The 21,516-nt window shown below is 49.1% G+C and overlaps 1 protein-coding gene across 1 annotated transcript; it reads left to right on the top strand.

Moving 5' to 3' along the window:
* The first annotated feature begins 7,528 nt into the window (after positions 1 to 7,528).
* LOC102389524 (octapeptide-repeat protein T2-like) lies at positions 7,529 to 20,586 on the top strand. The gene is made up of 4 exons (XM_006053210.1): positions 7,529 to 7,617; positions 7,811 to 8,023; positions 19,479 to 19,596; positions 20,335 to 20,586. Exons 1-4 carry the CDS (start codon positions 7,529 to 7,531, stop codon positions 20,584 to 20,586), a joined length of 672 nt encoding a protein of 223 aa, XP_006053272.1.
* The last annotated feature ends 930 nt before the right edge of the window (positions 20,587 to 21,516 follow it).

The raw sequence follows: 21,516 nt of genomic DNA, 5'->3' as shown, positions 1-21,516 counted from the left end.
AGCAACCTTAAAAAGAAAGATTTTCCCATTTTAAAGATGAGAAAACCGAGACTTCTACAGGTTAAAGAGCTGGAGTTGGGGATGGTTAGGGGGGAATTTCACTCTATCTGTCATGTCTGATTTCTTCCATTATTTTTTCTTTTAATAACCCAAAATATGTTCTTGTAATACTTGTGCATTAAAAATAAGCTTGAAAAATTTGAAAATTTTTTCTTCACTTAAGACGTTCTTCTGGGCAAATGACTGAGGTTCTTCAAAGAAAAGGGAAAGAGAGAGATAATAATCAAATACATTGTGGGTGGACCTTGTTTAGTTCCTTACTTAACAAGCTAAATGTAAAAAAAAATGAAATATTTGAATATGGACTGAGTATTTGATGATTTATGGAATTATTACCAATTTTCTTAGATATGATAATGACATTGTGTGTGTGTGTGTGTGTGTGTGTGTGTGTGTGTGCATGTGTGTGTGTTAACTCTTTCTGGGAAGGAAAAGCAAGAAAACCTCTTTAACTGTTAAATTTTTGGTTAAAAAGAGCTGTTAAGTGACCTGCCCAAGATTAATTAAGAGTCCCTTCTCTCAACCACTCTGGCAGCTCACCATCAGCAGATCTGAGCAGATCTACAGCTTGGTGTGTTATACAAGTCTGTCTACAAGTTTGTGTGGTCATCTCTGCTCGGGTTGACCTAAGTGTTGGTGTTGTTTCTTTGTGTGTGAGATCTCTGTGTGGCAAATTTTAAGTGCCAGCTGTATGCCAGATTTTCTATAATAATATCTTACAGCACTTTAAACTCAGAACAATCCTGGGAGGGAAGACTTGCTATTCCAGTATCGCAGATGCAAGGAACTGAGGCAGAGAAAGTAATTTTCCTGTGGTCTTATACTAAGGGATGGAACTGGAACCCAGGCATTTTCACTCTACTCCCTAATATTCTTGGTAATTGCTTAGACCACAGTAGCCTTAATAGTGTATGCAAGACTTGTGCCTGATATGACTTCATCTAGTGGGTGGAAGTAAGGAACTGTGTATGTAGTCATAGCAGCACCCCTCTTCCTGTGATGCCTGGGGTGGAAGATGCAGGGGATTACAGATTAGCAAGAAAAGAGAGTTGATTTGAAATGAACTAATCAATGGGGATGATCAAATCCACTAAAGATGATATGATCTGAAGAATTTATCTGGTGACAAAACAGATCTAAATTTGATTTGGAAGCTGGAATCTTTCTCTCCATAATGATAAAGTCATCTTGAGCACCTGCCAGGCCCCAGTCTCTCTCTTCTGTAAAGATACCTAGAAACTATGTATATATAGCACAGCATCTGGGACAGAACAAGAATTCAGTTAAAAAAAAATAGACCTTTGTCATCAAAGAAAGAAGCACAATAATTCATGGAAGCCAGACTTGGAGTTAGAGAGGGGATAATCTCTGTGATTTTGGTGTGACCTTGGGCAAGGAATTTAACCTCTCCAGGCCTCACTTCCCTTTTCTGTGATAAAGAGATAATCACACTTAAAGAGACTGTAAAAATTAAATGAGATAATGCATAAAGTGCTTGGCACAGTGCCTAGCACATAGTAAGTGTCCAATAAATGTTAGCAGTTATTACTCTGTGCTAGGTGCTTTACATACATTCTCTCTGAACCCTGTCATCACCCCATAAGGTATTTGATATTCCAATTCAGGCTTCTTTGTATTCCAGATTCACACTTGTTCCATTCACCTGGCTGCCTGCCTCTTTAAGAGCCGTCTGTTTTATTTGAATGTCGGTCCGTCTAGTCAAAGCTATGGTTTTTTTCAGTAGTCATGTATGGATGTGAGAGTTGGACTATAAAGAAAGCTGAGTGCCTAAGAATTGACGCTTTTGAACTGTGGTTTTGGCGAAGACTCTTGAGAGTCCCTTGAACTGCAAGGAGATCCAACCAGTCCATCCTAAAGGAAATCAGTCCTGAATACTCATTGAAAGGACTGATGGTGAAGCTGAAACTCCAATACTTTGGCTACCTGATGCGAAGAGCTGATTCATTTGAAAAGACCCTGATGCTGGGAAAGACTGAAGGCAGGAGGAGAAGGGGACAATAGAGGATGAGATGGTTGGATGGCATCACTGACTCAATAGACATGATTTTGAGTAAACTCCAGGAGTTGGTGATGGACAGGGAGGCCTGGCATGCTGCAGTCCATGGGGTCGCAAAGAGTTGGAGACGAATGAGCGATTGAACTGAACTGAGGGTCAGTGTTGGGGACTGACATAGGGGATTGGAAGGGAGACTACTGGGGAGGGGCAAGCATTGGGGAAAGCACTAGTGTGGGAGTCATGAGATTGGAATTGACACCCCAGATTTTCCATTAACTAATTGTGACCTTAGTCAAGTTTTTCTTCTCAGAGTTTCAGTTAACCCGTCTGTAAAATAAGATGGGTAGACTGGATGAGCTAAGACATTCTAAGACTGGTAACTGGATGTGTTCAAGAGACTTTGAATAAGATCTAAGAGTATGACTATGAATTTTGTGGGACTCTGAGAGAGTGTGAAAGGGGAGTGTTGGGTGGAGATATAAGGTATGGAGTTGTGGTTGCAATAATATAAATGACAATAACTAGGAGGGACATGTGACTAGGTTTCCTTAGGACAAAGCATGACAGTGTGAGACTGTGGGGAAGTGAATATTGGGTGACTGGGTGTGTTTATGTAAGTGGTTGTGTGTAAGCATCAAGTTCTATGAATCTATTATATGCAAGGATGTGGGTGTAATGGTATGAAAATTATTATAGTCAAATTTTGTGAGAATGTGAGTATAATTTTAAGGGAAGTATATGGGTTGTGGACTATATGTGAAAATGCGAGTGTAGGGGTGATATATATGAGACGGAGACTGACCATGGGCTGATATGGAGAGAGGGATGGTGGAGCGATCTGTAAAGTAGGCACCACAAGTAGGAAGACCCTGAACCGCATCATCCTCCCCTTTCCCTAACCTATGGAGCCCCCTGGAATGATCTACAACTGACTCAGATGTATTGATTTGGGATAATCTGTTCACTGTTTCCCCCACACAGAGCTGGAGACCCAGTTTTATGCTCCACAGCTGTGGTGAATTAACACTTGAAGTCCCACCATGAGCAAACCCAGCCGAGCCTCCCTCCTACTCTCTCCCTAACAACCTTGGCCAGGGGACTGCAAGAACAACAGCAAGACTGACAATGGATGCACATTCTTGGGGCCAGGAAGGCTGCAACAGACCTCATCCCTGCACTGAGGGGGCAGAGAAAGATTTGGTAGAGAACTTTTCATGTAGGACTTCAGCTTATGAGGTAGTGATTGTATATAGAACACATACAGATACACAACCACATTTGTATAGAAGGTTTACTTATACCTTCTTAATCACACACACACACACACACATACAAAGTGGTCTGAAGAATTAGGGGTTTTGTTGTTGTTTTGCCTTTGAAGAAAGAGCCCTTTTATTTAAGCAAATGGTAAAGGACTGATGATACCCTCTTATGGTAAGAATATAGAGTGGTACAACCTTTTGAGAAGGTAGTTTGACAATATTTACCCAAATGTAAAATGTGTATTTTTTCGATCCAATACTTTCATTTCTAAGAACTTGCCCTGAGGGGATAATCGTACAAATGTGAAAAGATCTGTCCACAAATATATTCATCTCAGTGTGTTTAAAACAGTGCAAACTAGAAATATCGTAAATGTGGATCAACAGAAGACTGACTCAACACATCATACAGTGGAATATACTTCAGTTATGCCGACAATCACACAGCTCTATATTCACTGAAACAGAATGGCATCCATCATATATTTTTATGTAAGAGAAGATTACAGAACAGAACATAGAATTTGATCCTGTTTGTGTCATATTATGCACCTGTGTCTATGTTTATTTACAGGCAGAAAGAGTTGTCTGGTGAATGGTCATTAAAATAGCAACTGGGGTTGTCTAACTTATATGGGCATTATTTTTGTCTTTCTTCTCTGTATTTCCTGTGTAGGAAGGAAAGGTGAAAGAAGAAAAAGAAGCTTCCTATGTGCCTTCTGTTCACCAGTCTCTGCACTCAACACAGGGGGCATAGCAATGAGTGAGATGCCAATCCCCTTAGGGACCGCCCAGGATTAAACCTCCACATCAAAGGTGTTGGGGCTGACAATATATAGTCAAATGTGCGATAACTTGATATAGCTTGAATATCATCAATGTTCTATATCTACAAACTGTGTCATCTTCCTCCCTTTGCCGGCTCCTTGCTGGATCCATGTTCATCTTTGAGAAGACAGTGAGAAGATGCGTATCCCCTGGAGAGTCCATGGGCTTGGCAGTAGGGGAAAGGAGATCCTTGGATAAGGCTGGAACAGCTGTGGAGACACCCTTTGGGGAGGGAAGTCTCTGTCCTCAATGCCCCTTCCCATAATAAGAGATCACTGAGTCCATCCTCAATCATTTTTTAACTTCCTCAGTCAAAATAACCCTCTTGAAAGTGCCTGAAATCATCCTCCTCTGGGGAGAAACTTCTTAGGGCCTTGGGCCTACAAATGATACTAGAGGCCAAGGATTTCACTGCTCCCATAGTAGTCTCATTTTGAGGATCTTCTGCTTGAACTCCTTCAGGGTAGGAGACTTGCTTCTTCCTGAGATAAGCTTTTTGGTTTCAGGCAGCTCTGATGATTAGAAAATTCTTTCTTAAAGAAATGTGTTAACCCATATCTACCTCCTGGAAGGTGTTTATCCTCCATTCCCAGTAAGGAGATGTTCTTCAAAGATGGTAGAAGGTAAAGTAGTGTCTGCTGAGAGTCCTGAGGTCAAAGGGAGATGTGAGCCAGGACAGTGCAAGGAAACGGGTGGGAACCAACTCAGTCACTGCCATTGTACCCCCAGTCGTCATCATGCCAACATGTGGATCAACATGCGGGCTCAGGGATTTCCACTGTGGGAAAAAAGCTAACCATATCCTAGCATTGTTGGGGAGACAGACATTATGACAGGGAAAGCAAATGGTGCCAAATTCCAATGATCACTTATTAAAGTAAGGTGACATTGGGCTGGTCCCTCTTTGGGCTGGTCACCTCTTGGGCTGGTGGCCCATATTAAAAAAACACAGAACTTTCTAATATTTATAAGGTTTGAAAAATCCCTTTTAAATTTGAGATCCTGTATGAAGGAAGGAGGAGTCCTTTATTTGACTTTATTTTACTCCATGAAAATAATACGCTAAGGATCAAGTTCAAGCCCCTTTCCTGGTTACATTCAATGGACATGATGCAACCTCCTCCCTTCTCCACCTCCCTGCCTTCCTCAAACACCACATACCAGAGGGTCACATTCTTCCTCATCTCTGCTCTTCTGCATCTATTGTGCCCTCTGCCTTGGTTTGTAAACTCCTTTTGCCCAAACTCAATTCTTGCTGAGCCCTGCTATACCTGCACTTGACCCCTTCCTGTTGGCCCAGGGCATCTTGGGCTGCTCCGACCCGCATCTTGCTCATTGCTTTGTGGTTGATTGACTTGTAAGTCTTCCTCCCTCATTAGAACTGTGAGTTCTATGAGGACAGGGTCTACATCTCATTTTTTGTACCCCCAGTGCCAACCCAATGCCTAACACCTAGAAAACAAGCAGAAAACAGTTGAATGACTGAAGAGGTGTTGAGAAGGGGATCATGACCTTTATCAGAGGCAAATTCAGCCTCTTTTCAAAGTTGCTCTTGGAATGACAGGCAGAGAGGGGAAGGCATTGTACTTCATCTAGTGTCAATACTAGGATGGTTGTGTGGCCATGGGCAAATTACTGGATTTCTTTGAGTCTTAGCTTCCTTATCAGTCAGGTAGAGGGGGTACATAATAGTATTTTCCCCCAAGAGTTGTTATGACAAATCGAAAGTAGCAGTGTAGTGTGAAGTGCCTAATATAGCACCTGCCACAGAAGTGCTATTATCATCCTTGTATTTGTCATTATTTGCAGTGATCACAGGGATTATTATTGTTACTATGTAACAGCCTATTTCTCTCCCCTGGAAAACTCTGCGCCTTCTGTCAAAGCCCCAGATCAAATGCCACCTCCTTTAAGAAACCTTCCCAGATGCCCTCAGGAAGTCCTGCCCCCTTGACTGTGCAGCACTTCCTGTGTGCTTCCATTTCAGTGCTCACAGGGCATTGTGATGTTTGTAGAAATCTGTCTCTCTGCCTGATGGTGAACCTCAGGAAGACTAAGGTAGTCTTGGCTTTCCTTTGCCCTCAGCAGCTCTGACACGTGGGAGAATTCAAAAGTGCTGGGTGAGTTGGAGGAACTTCCAAGTTCCCGAAAACACCAACGCGTGCTGGAAACCAGTGAATATGCAGTATTAATGATGACTCAAGGCACTGAGTTGCCACTGCTCCACAGATTTGAGTTCCAAGGCCTAAAATATTTAATGCAGATGATGGTACAATCTCAATATATTTATAGAATTTTTTTTTAAGAAGGGAGGGAAGAAACTCAGTCTGAGAGATAATATTACCACAAAGGAGGAAGCTGTTCCCCTTTGCTTTCTTCTCCCCCTGCCCCACATGGTCCCCTCACCGCCCCCAGCACAGGGCTCTCAGTTTTGTTCCTGCTCTGGTGCAGGTATGCTGTAAGTACGCTTTTGAAGGGGCTGTCTTGAAGCACTCCCTCCACTAGCCGGTAGGTGTTTATTTACGCCAAGTGAGCTTGACAGCGGCAAAATGAGGAGGGTTGGGAGAAATGCGTCCCAAACTCAGAGAGAGCTGTGATCGAGGTCTTATTTTCCACGTACTGTTGCATCTGGTTTGTGGCCTTGCACACAAGTATTTCCTGTGGACACAGCAGGATGTTAATAATAACTAATGCACGATAGTAACAATACTCCTCACTTGTACTGCATTTATTGACCTCTTGGATCACGTTTACATGGCCTCACTGTTCCCACTAGTCTAGAGAGTGAGGTATGTGGGACAGATATTCCCATTTTACAGATTGGGAAACTGAGGCCAAGAGGACTTGCAGAGAGCCACCCCACTACTTAGAAGCAGATCTGAGAGGTGAAGTCGGGGCCCTGCATATTCGTGGTCATATTGACATTTGGGCTCCTGCAACTGTAGGTTTGTTGCAGGCGTACACCTGGGGGAGCTCTTTAGGACCTGGCAGCGACCCTAAAAGGGTGGAGTCCCAAGGACCTCGCGCCCTGGGCTGGTTCGGCTGCGGGACTGCTGAGCGAGGGCCGGGGAGCGGGGAGAAGAGCCACGCGGACCTGACGGGCGCCCGCGAGTGCGAGGAAGGCGCAAGCGGGGCCACCCACCCACTTTCTGGGCGGGAAGACTGAGGCTCGGGCGGCAGGCGGCCGCCCCCTGGTGGCGGCGGGGCGGGCGGACAACGGGGCCCGGCCCGACCGTGGCGCGTCCTCGCTCCCGGCCCGGCGGAGGCGCGTCGGCTCTAGTGGCGCCCGCTCCCCCCGCCGCCTCCCCCGCTCCCTCCACTTTGGGGATAATTTAACATGTTTCACACTAACTTTCCCGTAATGGCCACGGAGCCTTTAGAAGTGCAGCCTCCCCGCTTTATCGGCGGCCGCGCTAATGGTTATCTCGCAGCCGTGCCCCCGGCGATCCTGTCAGGAGTAAATAGAAGCTGACACAGTCATTTGCTTAAATCTTCTCCACACTTTTGCCGCATTTCCCTCCAGAGGATACCCCTGAAACAACAATTATTTGAAATGTCACGCGTTTCTGCCCCTGGGCTACCAACAAATGAACATTAAATCTATTAACAGCAAAAAAAATTAAATGTTTACTTTTCCGCGAAGGTGTGAGGGGCCGGAGTCAGGGAGGGGCCGAGGCAGAGACAGGGACGGAAACCCGAGACAGAGACCAAGAAGCCGAGAAACCCAGGAGTGCGAGGAGACGAGGAAGCTGGAGGAGGCTGGAGAGAGACAGCAGGACAGACTGAAATACAGAAAGACAGACTCGGAGCAGGCGCAGAGGGGAGCGACGTGGGGAGGAAGGGCCAGAAACACAGGGTAAGACAGAACAGAGATTGAGACCAAAAAAAAAAAAAAAAGAGAGGCAGACTCCCAAGAGAGTAGCAAGGAGGGCCAAGAAGGATGCCCACAAAATGAGACCTCATGAGAAAAAGCAGAAAGAAACATTGCCCGCTCATAATGCTGCCACTCTCCCAGTTTAAACAACAAAATGAAAACCAGAACGGGGCGAGGGGCGGGGGGAGCGGGGGTGGGGGAGGAAAGGGGGCAGGTTAGGGGGTGGGGGTGGGCTGCATTTCCCAGGGGAGTGCTGGAGTGAGCTGGGGTGTATTCTGGGAATAGTACTCTCTTAGGCCTTACCCTGCAACCTGGTGTCCTTTGGGCCTTGCAGGCGCTGGCCTGGGCTTGCACTGAAGTGGGGGACAGCACTGCCCTCCATGCCCCTCATTTGTCCAGCGGTGGGTGGGGGTGTGTGTGAGAGAGGTCTGGAGTGCCTGCAGCTGGAGACTCAGGGGACAGCAGGTGTGGGATGAAGCAGATAGGCAAGCGTCAGGGTCTATGGCCTGGGGCCAATGGCCATCCTGGCTGCCCCTGTGACTCAGTGTCCCAGTCTGTATAATGAGAAGCAGGCCTCTGGACCTCCACTCCACAGTCACCTGAGGGCCAGATTGCCCTGAGTACAGTGTCTCCGTTGCCCTCCCCTGGGCCTGTTTGACATCTGAGAGATGTCATACCTGGTACTGTGGAAGGATCTGGGGTATATATGATCTTGTTTTTTGGTTCCCCAAGGTCAGTGCCTCACCACTGGTGATGTGTTCACAGAGCACCCACTGTGGGGAGGAGCCCAAGGGAGGGCCAAGAAGCTCCAGTCATTGAGGACCACTCATTTCTCCACACCTCCAACCAGAATCAGGGCTCAGTGAGAGGCCAGTAAGAGGGTAAAGGGCCAGGCAGCAGGAAGGCCAGTGAGGAGGTTCTCCAACAGTTGGAGGTGTTAGTGGGGTTGAGGGGGGCGAGGGAGGTGGAGGTGTCTGAGGGGCCAGTGTAAGCTCTTTTCACCTCCCAGCTCCCCCCTACTCTTATATCTCCTGGCACTCCATGGACTGTGTTCCTGTGACATTTTCAGTTACAGCAAATGGGTCAAGTTTCATTTCAGTGCCAGGTGAGGGCTCTCATCCTGGGCCGACTCAGCATGGCCAGACGCCTCTGGATTCTGGTTTCACTGCTCTCCTGGGGACATGTGTCCAAGCTGAGATTGCACGCTAGGGCTCTTGGTTAGTGTGTAACTGGGTGTGAACACTAGCTCCATACACACACATCTGCCTGCACCAGTAACACATACAAACACAGAAGTGAGGCTATGAATGTGCTCTCACACTACTGCTTTAAATGTGGACATTTTTAGCCTCATATGAACCCAACTTTGAGATACACATGCAGAGCACATTCATGTGGATACACAGATGATCACCTTTCATGTTCAAATGTAACCTTGCACACTCAGACATACACTCAAGGTGGCTCCATCCCCCTGCCCTTTACCCTGACAACGCCCACCTCCAGTCTTCTTACTCCAAAGGAAAACGGCAAAAGGCTACGAATGTATGTCCGGGTCACAGAGTCTGTGTTCTTTGTCTGAATGTAAGGTTGTATATGTGTGCCTATGTGTGAATGGCAAAGAAAATTTACATGTATTTCTTTGCTTTGAACATGGACATGTTTGCTGCCTACAAGGATATTGTAACTGTGTTTGTGTGTGTCTCTTGGAGTGTTGTGTGCCCCTGTGGTTGTGTGTGACTGAAAGTGTGTGGTGGGGGGTATGTGGGGGGGTGAGTGCTATTTAAATAAAAAAGAAAGGAAGTGAATCAGGGTCGTTTCCATTTTAATTGTAAAACAGATAAGCACTAAACACTTTGAAAAAGTAAATGACTTGAGAATAATTACTCTCTATTACCCAGCGTCCCAGGGGGGCAGTTGGAGGAGCCCAGATGGCTACAAAAATGGGATTTAGCAGAAAATTGAAGACATTATTCACCGTAACACATTATCAATTACCTTCATATCAATTACAATAACCTTACATTAGCGAGGGGCCCCAAGACCCTCAAGCCCTGAGACTGTGGAATCACTGCAGCCCCGTGGGGGAGGGGTTGGGAGGAGGGGTAAGAGGATGGGAGGGGACTGGGAGGGTCTTGCTTCCATCTCTCTCTTGGAGATGCTGCTGGCTTAGGCCCTCACACCCCATTCCAGGTCTCTACTCCTCAAATTTTCCCCAGTCCCAGCACTCTAGGCTGGGGCTCGAATGGAAAATAATGAGTGGGAGCAGGTAGCGAGCTGAAGGGTGAAGGATTGAGAAGCTGATGGAGAGCTACAGAGGCCAAGAGGTGCAGGTGATAAGAGGCTGAGAAGTGAGGGAACTAAAGGGATGGGGGTGGCCTAAATAGGCCCAAGAAATCTAAGAGGCTGAGATTGAAAATCTGAAGGGGTAAGGGGGCTAAGATGCTGAAGAGTTACCTTCTAGAAATTTTGCTTTTATTCTGTGGTCACTTTCTAGTCCATCCACCTCTCTTAGACTTAGGGCTTTTCTAGGCTTTCCCTTCTCCCATCTCCCCTCCCTGCCCACTGAAGTTTCTACTGGTTCTTTCCTCCCACCCCAAAGTCTCTTAGATGGAATAGAATGGGAGGTGGGTGTAGGGGGCCTCTTGAGAATGACTTGCACAAGACATTCAAAACTGAAAGTCATGAGTCTTAGTCCCCTGCAGTAGGAAGCACAGAAGTGAGATTAATGGAAAAACTTCCTAGAGTAAGACTCTGAGACTGAATCCATGTGTCTCCTCTGTGACCTGGGAATCAGTCAGTGGAGAAAGGAGCCAGAAGACCCTGCAAGGGCAGGCTCTGAGATAGAGTTAGAATGAAGAGTGCAGCCCTGACTTCTCCTTTATCTCCTCGCTGGCACACACAGCACCCTTCACTGACGGGGCTGGGGGCGGGGTAGGGGGGGAACCAGCCAAGCCAGTCCAGCCATGCGCCACATGTGGCCACTGAGTGCTTGAAACGTGGCTAATCCCGATGGAAATGTGCTGCAAACAAAAAATGCACACTGATTTTTAAAGAGTTAGTATTGATAAAAAAGGTAAAATGTCTCATTTTCACTTTAAAAATATTGGCTACATGCTAAGATGGTCTTATTTGAGCTATATTTTAAATATTTATTTAAATTGTAACTACATATTAATTTAAAACTTGATAAAATGAAATGAATTAATTTCATGTTTCTTTTAATGTTTTTTAAAATATAGCCACTAGAAAAATTTAAATTGTGTATGTGGCCCACACACATTTTATTGATATTTCTGTTGGACGGTGTTAAATTAAAGTTCCTAGGAAGGAAAGGGGTTTGGGAGGGGAGCAATTCTGGGGGTCCCTCCCTGGGATTCACTTCAAAAGGACCCTTTTTTTCCTAGAGGACAGGGCCCCCTAAGGAGCAGAACTTCTGAGATGGATCGAGGCAGGAATCTTTTCCTTTTCCTTTCTGAAACCTAACCCCCTAAATCAGCCATTTGGTTCAGGATTCCCAAGGAAACAGAAACCCATGCAGTCACAAGTTCCCACGTCCAGTTCATCCCTTCTCAATGCCCATCCTCGACATGTACACGCGTATGTTCTGCACATGCATACGTTCTGTGCTCACGTGCTCATTTGGGCATTAACACGTTCTCCCACTGGGCATACATATGTCCATCTCTCTCACAAGTGCATACACATTCCTTGCTCATATGCACACTCACATTCACACTGCTGTGCACGTGTTCTCACACTTTCTGCCATGTGACAGCTTCACATGGACACATGTGCATTCACACACCACATCCTTGTAAATGTGCGCATCCCATTTCACACACAGAGCAGGGCCAGGAGGGCAGGCTCGGGCAGAGTTGTCAGCTTGATTCATGGTGTGTGTGTGTGTCCAGGGGAGTGAGAGCTAATAGTGCCCCCCTCCCTCAGGCTGGGCCCAGAGGACTAATTGCTAGTAATGAGCTAAAAGGAGCTCAGAGCTGGCCTCAGGCACCGGATGAAGATGTTTCCAGAGACCAGCCAGAAGCTGTCCTGCTGTTTTGTTGATAGAAAATCCTTCTCCCCCAGCGTCCCCTCTCTGTCTCTGTCTCCCCTCCTGTGGCTCTCTCTGGTTCCCACAGCCTCTGAGAGGTCCAGCCATATCCCAACCCTGATTCTCCCATTAGCCTCTCTGCCTCCTCCTGAAGGTCCTACCCCATCACAGCATTTGCCCTCTCTCCTGCCCTCTTCTGTCTCCTCCCTGATGGGGGCCTCCTAAGGTACCCACTGAATAGGAGACAGATTTCCAGAGGCTCTAAAGGTCAGATCTAGGGCTAACGGGAAAGGTTGCAAGGATCCTTATTGTAACTGGACCTGAGGAAAACCTTTCTGGTAACCAGATCTGCCCAATAATAGAAGAGGACCGTGCTGAGCTCCCCATCACTGAAGTATTCAACAACACTCACTGAGGATGCTGTAGAGAATACGATCCATGGGAAGGGAAGTTGCACAGAATGACCCATGAGACCTCTTCCTGGGATTATTATTATAATTACTTATAAATTATTAATATAATTATTCACCAGTACTAATTATTATAGCCACCATAGGTCAAGTGCCTATAAAATGCACATACTTTACATTTTTAGCCGTCTCCATTCATCCTCACAAACAACTACCTGTAAAGCAGACATTATTATCCTCATTTTGCAGATGAATAAACTGAGGCTCAGAAAGGTCAAAGCAGGAGCCAGGGCCACATGGCCAGTCAGTTACAGAGCAAGGATTTGAATCAAGTGTGTCTTATCTTCATACTTATACAATTTCCACTAAAATTCTTTCATTCATTCTCTCAACAAACATTCATTCATCAAATAGAGAACCTCTGATTTAGCAAATAAAGACTAAAAGGGATCAGAGTCTTACAGGGACTAAACTTAAAGGAATTTGGGGTTGGTGGGAACCAATGCCTCAGTTTAGAAACAGAAAAAGAAAAATCCTCGACAGAGATTCCCTCCACCATCCCCTAAGTGGCTGTATGTGTCTGGTGTGGGCAGGCATATCTCTGTGTATATGAAACCACCTGGGAACACACAAAGAACCAGCAGCCACAGGGGTCTTGGGGAGAACTAGAGGGCACGAAAGCCCAGTGCCATGCTTTGCCAGTCTGAGGGAGGGATCTGGGTCCAGGGAAACCCATCTCTTATATTGGCAGATTAGTGTCATTCAACAAAGGCCAGGCAGGATCTGAGGGCCTTCTAAGCACACTTCATTCTCCTTTCTCCACCCTCAAGCAGATATTTGGAGCAGGGGGCGGGCAGAAGGGAGGGAAGGAAGGAGAGAAAAGGAGGGTCAGGTGCTGGAGTGGGACAGGGCAGGGGTGGCACCCAGAGATTTGGAGGCTGTTTATGATGCAAATATGTGTAAAAGCTTTGCATTGTCTCCCCTGAGAAAGGAGCCTAAAATTGAAGTCTAATTATAACGAATGATTGTTAATGAGTTGTCTAAACATAATAGATGGAAAGAATTAAACACCCAGAAGAAACAGGGTTTCATTAACACACAATAAAGAAACCACAAGTGGGGTGAACAGAGGCCCCCCCTTCATGGAAGACAACCCTTCTTTCCTTTCCCCCACGGATGGGGCTGGCAGGTGGGACCAAGACCAGGATCCCATAACTGGAAAACTTGGGACCATCAGGTGACCCTTATTGTTGAGGGCACCTGTCTACAAGGGTGGGCATTGTCCCGGCCCACACCTGCTTGGGTACACATGAGTGCCTGCCTTAGAAAGGCATGTCTGCAGCCCTGTAGACATTTAATCAAAGTAAGTGTTTTTCCTATGAGTGGACTCTGGTGGATCGTGGAAGGTGAAATCTCAGCGAGGGACATGAGGTCAAGAGCAACCTGTGGGCTTTGGTGGTCTTCCTGAAGCCAGCCTCCTGCCCCCCTCCACCACCTTTTGGCTCCCAGGGAGGGAAAACAGATGAGAAAGGACATGCACCACGTACACATGTGTACATCTCTGAAGGTCGAGAGTCAACCACACCCATCTGAACTCAGAAGGCCAGAGGGAAGAAGGACATCAGAGATCATCTGACCCAAACCAGCTGACCTAACACAGATGATGCCCCGTGAGGCCCAGAGAGGGAAGGTGACAATTCCAAGGTCACACAGTTCAGAGCTAGATCTCATACTAGTCCGGGGTGCTCTAGATTTTAAAGCATCCATCGCTCATGAATGCATGGCTTGGAGCAAGGCCACTCAAACAATAAGATAATGTTCTACATACACACATATTACACATAGGTAACACTGGGACTCTTCCGGGTAAGGCGTGAATGTTTAGGGGTTGTGAGGGAGGCAACAGGAGCCATGTTTGTGTAGGGAGAGACTGGGCAATGCCAAGTGGTCCCAGGATGGCAAAATGTGCCAGAGCATACATACATATGGGTTATTGGAGGGCAGAACACAAGAGCTGGAGAGAGGGCTTTGATTGACAGGTTAATGAAGCGCTTTATACTGGTGGTATAACTGCAGAGGCAGGCTGTGAGAGGGCACACACACACACACAAACATACACACCCTGATGCGAGCAACACCCAGCAGGCAGAAGCCAGGCTGGCCAATCTCCAGAGTGATCTTCCGGAATCCAGAAGGATACCCTCTCTGCACCTTCACCCCTGACTTTCTTATGGGTTTGGTGCAGTCCTGCAGTTACATTGATTTAGTCCAGGTCATGCATGGATAGGGAGGTGAGGGAACTAACAGGACCTGGAATCCCTGGTTCCTTGTGCTCAGCGTTGAGGTGACCTCACCACAGAGGGAGTACAGAAAAGGCTGAGACTCCCTCCAAGACTGAGTTCAAACACCCAGGCAGGCACCATGGTAAGGATCAGGGTGAGGTGGGCTTGGGAGTTAAATTCTAGATGGACGCACAGGTCCTCACCCTATCGACCGGACCCACCCCAGATCAGAAAGCCTACCCTCCCCCTACCTTCGCCCTTCTTTTGACCCCGCCCCCCTTGGAGCCAACACTGATTGGCTGCCATGCAGGCAGTGCCGGCCAACCGGCCCCCGCAGCGCCAAGAAAAGTTAATTTGGAGTTCTGGTCTCTTCCCAGGATGCATTTGGGCGGCCGCCCGTAATGAGATGCATAATTGCGGAGGCCTGCCAACAAAAGCAGGCTGGATTTAATTGAGTCAACGCATGGCCATTAATAATCTGACGGCAGTCCTCCCCCACCCTCACCCCACCCCCACCCGCCATCATCCAATGCTCTGCAGCCCCCACTGGGCACACTGGGCTTCCGTCCCAGGCTGGTCTCCTGTTCAGGGGGAAGCAGGTCTGACCATTCCCCAGCCTGCTCCAGTGCTAGAGAGGCTGAAGGGAGAACCCACTCTCCCCTAAACTATCTCATCATCATCCTGTCCACCTCTCCTGTATACCTTGGTTGGCACCTGTCTCCCATCAATCCCTTTCCGCAATTCAGTCATTAGATCAATATATCCTGAACTCCTATCATGTGCCAGGCACCGGGAACACAGCAGCTACTGCAGACACAAATCAACCTCTTAGAGCTTAGAGTCATCATTCACTTGTCTTCTCACACCCTTTACATGAGCCTGACCCTTATACCTGTGCCCACACCCCCACACCCATGCTTGACTCTAGCCCTCACACACCTTCCACTTGCCTGCCCTGTACACTTGTCCTCATGCCCTTTTCCCGTACCTATCCCTTTTATGTCTTATTCAGACACCTATCTACAATACAGCCTTTACCATAGTCCAGTCCCCAGCATCTATTCCCCCATACATGTCCCCAAATCTCCCGTTTATCTTCATACTCAAGAACTCTGTCCACACACACCCTTTCCCACACATCTGCTCCTCTCCTCTCACACCAGTAACTCTGGCGTGACTGCTTCACTGGTACCCTCTCCTTGCCACTTATCTCTTCCGCACCCTCCCCCCATTCCTCCCTTCCTCCCAGGCCCACAAACCTCAACCAAAACTCTCCAAGTGGTCCCATCTCCTAGAGCTGTTGCTGCGTCAGTAAAATGGGGATAGTATTAGTCAATGCCTCATGGGATTGTTGAAGTGATTATTTCATGAGATAATCCAGGCAGAGGGCACCTGGGAGCACTCTCCAGTGGTGGTTGTTGACTCTTGCGGGGTGGAGATAATCTGATAAACTGCCCCACAATGAGCTTGGACTGCCCCAACCCCCAAGTGACCTCTTAAAATAATCTGCTTTTACCAGATTAGCCCGGAGTGGGCCTGACCTAATCCCAATGGCTGAAGCACAAATGGTGACAACCTAGGCAGTGACCAGCTTTTCATACCTCCTCAGGAAGGTGTGCTCCTTTGCATCCTTACCTGTTCCACACGAACCTGTTTATCCGTGGTTCCCCGGGGGGAATGGAGAGGCCTAGCATCCCCCAAAGTGGACAATGGGGCTTGTGGGAGGAGGGCATAGGGCACTACTCTTCAACCCACTCTCCCCTTTCAGTAAATCTCTGGTAGGGCAGGAGAGGTCAGTCTGAGGGCGGGGGTGGACTTTTGTGAGACCCTGGGAGGCAAAGTTCCTTACGAAAGAAGAGGATTCTCCTTCCCATTCATTCCTCAGCTTCTCTGTAAGGCCAGAGGAGGCAAAAGAAGAAGGGAAAAGGGCCACTACTTGGGGGAGAGGAGGTGGCACGGGGAGAGGTGGATCTGGAGCGCCAACCCCCACCCCCGCCCCCTACCCCCCCGTTCCCACCCCTCCCCGCAAGCTTCCTTGGTTGGGCGCGGGCACTGCGGTTAGCTGTGGGTGCTTAGCAGAGGAAGATACCCTCCGCACCCCACGCCACCCCCGGCCCCCCTGAGCCTCTCTTCTCAATCCGTCTGCCCGCTGGCTTCAGGGAGGAGGTGTCGGGAGGAGGTGTCGGAGCCGCGCTCGGCTGGGGCAACCGGCGGGCGCGCGCGCGCGGGCACGCGACTCCTCAGAGAATCCCCGTCACCGCCGAAATCGCCGAAATTGGCTGCAACTAGTAAAGATGCCAGGAATTTGCACCTTGCTCTGTGACCTAAAGCAAAAATGACATGAACATTGACAAATTTGACAAGGAAATTTGTGCAAAAAACAACTTCTATTTGGCTAGCCAAGCAGCAAATATGCCGGATGATACGCTTTATTAAGCAATCCATTTCTCAGCAATAGCGGCGCCATCTGCAAAGGTTACCGCGCATCAGGCTCGGCACAGAATTTCATCTGCGTCTGCAGTCGGGGCCGCACGCGGACACATTTTTCATGTACATGCGATTCCGGATGCAAATAGAATCCGTGATGAAGGAGGTGACCTTCTGGGCCGAGCCGCGCGCGCTAAAGTCACGCGAGAGCCCGCGGGGAGCGGGCGGGGCAGGAGACAGGGGGCTGGGGGGTGGGGGGCGAGGGGTGGCTGGGGCTGAGGGTTGACCACAGAAGAGGGTATGAGAGGGGTCAGGGAACGGGGGTCTGTGGGGAAGGAATCATAGATGGTAGCGCTTGGTGTCTGGAAGGGATTTAGGGGAGCCTCGGCCCAATCCTCTCACTTTACAGATGCGGAAACTGAGGCCCAGGACCGGAAGGGGCTTGGCCAAGGTCATACAGCCCAGGGATGGTAGGCCTGGAGCTGGGACCCGGTAGCTTGATTCCCAGTCCGGTGTTGGCGCTGAGGGTTCTGAGCATAGTGAGTGAGAGTATGCCTGGGTTCAGCCCGTTTCACCACTGCTAACTGGATAGCCTTGAGCAAATTAATAAAGCTCTCTGTGCCTCAGTTTCCTGTTCTGTACAATCGAGATATGCTATTATCCACTATTAACAAATAACAATGCTATTAGCTTTGTTATGGAGGACTGAGTTAATATGCATAAAGTGTTTGGAACAGCGCCTTTCAAGGAGTAAACTATAAAATCATTTGTTGATTAAGTATTGATAAATGTGTGTTTCTATCCTTCCTGGGCTGATGGGAGATGGAAGCACAGAGGAAAGCTCCTGTTGAGGCAGAATGGGTGCAGATGGGGAGAAATGAGTGAGCTAGGACTCTTCTTACAGTGGAGTTGGGATGGATACCTCATCCCTCTCAAAGGGAAGTCCTCTGCTCCCTTCTCCCATCTCTTCATCTCTTCTATCACCCCATTTCCCTGGTCTTCCTTCTCCCCTCATGCACACAAATAAAGTACATCTTCATTTCTCACACCTAGTTCTGTTCACATATCATTTTCTGCTTGTCATCCATTGGGTCTTCAGGGTCTTTCTTGTAGGATCTCCTTTCATACTCGTGCCTTCAGATGTGCTCATTCCTTTGGGCTTTCAATTGGGTGAGGGGTCACTTAGGGAGGAGCTGTGCTTGTCACTGATGAAGCTACTCTATTGAAGTCTGTTTCTCCCACCACAAATGACCTCACTCCCACACCCTTGGTAACTTAATGCCTAGTCTCTGATTTGAGATAAAATTACTCTGGTCTACATGTTTCACCACCATTTGTCCTTTTCCTGAAGTCCGTTCCTCTCCTCCAAGCCAGGACAAATGTCCTGATGGCACCTATCAAAATCACTGTGATGTTTATTCTCTGGTGCCTGCACCCAACACACACACTGGACCACTGGGGAAGGTTTAAGCACTAGGCCTATGCTTTGGAACAGACAAGGTTTGCTGCTTACCAGATCTGATTCCCTTGCATTCCTCACAATGTCTCCCCACCACCACTGTGCAGTTTCTGAAACCACTGCAGTGTCTCGCCAAGACCAATGAGAGAGGTTTGGAGTATAACAGACACAGCCTCAAAGTTGGGCTTCCCAACCTAACACTACAGTGACCTTGAGTTAATCACTCAACCCCTGGAACTTCAATTTTCCCATCTGTAAAATGGGGGATATTAATAGTAATAACCTCCTTAGGTTATTGGATGGATCTTCTGAAATAAACATGTTAAAATCAACCAATAAGTAAATAAGTGACTTTCTTTCCTCCTCTTTACCTTTGGACCCCACCACCCACTCTGAGGGCTCCTTCATCTCCCCATTCCTTTGCTGCTCCAACCCCTGTTAGGAGGAATGTTTCTTCCAAAGGGCCAGGTTTTCAATTGAAAGAAAATTCAGTCCTGCTACAAGTACTCACGTGGGCTCTGAGCCCGGATGACCGGAGAGAAGTCAGAAGCTGTAATGTTTGTTGGTTTATTTAACCTTTATTGAGGACCTACTAGGAAGACCTCAGCTCCACTTCCTGAGGGCTGACTGAGGCGGCTCTCATTTATCCCTGTCTCGGAGATAGCTGCTGAGTACAGGTTAGCTCCATGAAGTGGTAGTTTTGGAGTGCCCTGCGTCCCTCCACGTACCCCTAAACTTGGTAGCCGAGAACTTGCCTAGGCAGGGAACCACTCTAAAACATTTGCAAGCCCAGAGAGGCCCAATTCAGGACCTTGACTTTCTTCTTCCGGTCTTCCAACTCCCTCTCCCCCAACTCCCTGTCCCGGGAGCGCGTCCAGCTTCAGAGGGTCCTCGACTGCCGGATGGAAGAGTTCCGAGGATCGGAGGTCGGCGAGCCCACCTCCCCAGGCTTGTGAGGAAGAAGGGCCCAGTGGTGCAAAACGACCCTCGAGTCCCCGGCAAGTTTCAGACCCAGCCTAGGGGCCTAAGGGGCGGGGCCTGGGCGAGGGGCGGAGCCAACCCCGGCTCTGCCCGCCCCTCCCTCCACGGCTCCGCCCCTCCCTTCCCGGCCCTAGCTGTCCGGCCCGCCCCTTCCCCGGCCCCGGCACGCTACAGTAATCCAGAATGTGTATTTCTGCAGATGATTAAATCAATACAATCCTGACAGGACTTGTTGGAACATGCTTCTTTATTTTGCGCAATTCCTTCCCCGCGTCGCCGGCATTTATCACCCGCTCGGCTGTCAGAGCCGAGATTGTGCGGGGCGAGGGCGGGGTGGGTGGGGGAGGGTCGCGCTGCGTCGGGTGCAGGGGCGGCCCTTAGGCTGGCGGAGCAGACCTGCGGCCCCCCTACGCTAACACAGACAAACCAACTTAGGGGTCGGACTGCGCCCCCAACCACACACTGCCCGCGACCGGCTCCCCTACGGTTGGGTTAGCAGGGGCGGGGAGCAGGGAGATTTGGGTTGGGGGAAGGAGGCAGGGGAGGCCGTCGAAACGGGGACCGAGGGCCTCAGGCCGCACACAAACTCCCTTTTACACGCTGAGCTCCTACTCGAGGTCACGGCACGGACTGACCGTGCTTCCGCGAATCCTCTTACCCTCTTCTGACCTCGGTCCTGGCAGCTGGGGACCCTCGACGGTGGGATGGGGGAGGATGAGGATCAGATCCTTGGCCCTACCCCAGGCTCGGGGAGGAGGGGAGAGAAGGCTGGGAAGGAGGGAGACGAGGAGGAAGAAGAACAGGGGGATGATGAGAAGGAGGGAAGAGGAAGGTTGGAGGGTGAGGAAGAGGATCGGGGGGAGGAGGGTGAAGGGAGGAAGGCGAGGAGGAGGACGATGGGGAGGAAGGCTGCTGGCTGCGGCAGCGGCCGGTGACAGGTGCCTCGGCGGTGGCGGCCCTCGGCAGACGTGATTGCCGCCGTGGCTGCGCGCCGGAGCGTGACTTTACAACTAATCCTGTTTGTAAGTTATTATTTATCTTCAGGAAAGTTTGTCAAACTTGGGCTTTGATTTTTCGCCCTGATTTCCCTCTTGTGGCGCGCTCTCGCACGCGCTCCCATATAATTTATGACTGCCTCTGGTCCTGATGACAGATTATTAAAAGTAGAATTAGTTTTTCGCGCAGAATTTTTCCACTGGGAATTGGGAAGGCAGCGCTCTCCGCGGAAGGTCTCCGGCGAGGTCTCCATTACTAATAGAAGTTTTTTGATGGGGTGAGGAGACTAATGATTTGAATTTACTGTGGCAGCAGTCACGTGGGCGGGAAGGCATCAGCCGAAGAGACAAGAGGTTAACTTTCTCCCTGTGGAGAGGTTTATTGGATTGTTTAGCAGCAGAAGGATAATGTTTTTGTCATAGACTGCTGGTGCCGCGCTGCAGTGCGGTGGCCGCCAGCGCCGGGAGAGGGGAGAGAGGGGGAGAGGGGGAGCCGGGGAGACCGCGAGAGGCAGACAGACTGATGGACAAACCCGGGAGAGAGAGGGAGTTACGGAGGGACACACGGAGACACAGGGAAGCAGGGCGAGTCAGGGGAGTCGAGAGAGAAGGAGACGCAGACTGACAGACAGAAAGAAAGACGAGAGCCCCAAGAAATACGACAGGGAAGGAGAGGCAGGATGGAGAGAAAGAGCAGGAGCAGAAACCCAGAGAAAAGAAGGAGAGAGGGAGGGAGGGGTGCTGCCAGGTCCCGGGACTGAGAGGGGCGACTCAGCGGGGAGGACGAGGTCGCTGGGGGCGTGTGATCCAGGCGCCCAGCCTTGGGTGGGGGCGGGGATGGGGGATGATAGTGACCCCGGGGCCGGGCTG

Source organism: Bubalus bubalis, chromosome 23 (assembly GCF_019923935.1).
Source record: "Bubalus bubalis isolate 160015118507 breed Murrah chromosome 23, NDDB_SH_1, whole genome shotgun sequence".
In the NCBI taxonomy this organism is placed as follows: Eukaryota; Metazoa; Chordata; class Mammalia; order Artiodactyla; family Bovidae; genus Bubalus; species Bubalus bubalis.
The sequence above is the reverse complement of the archived record's forward strand: the minus strand, read 5'-3'. Positions and strand labels throughout refer to the sequence as shown.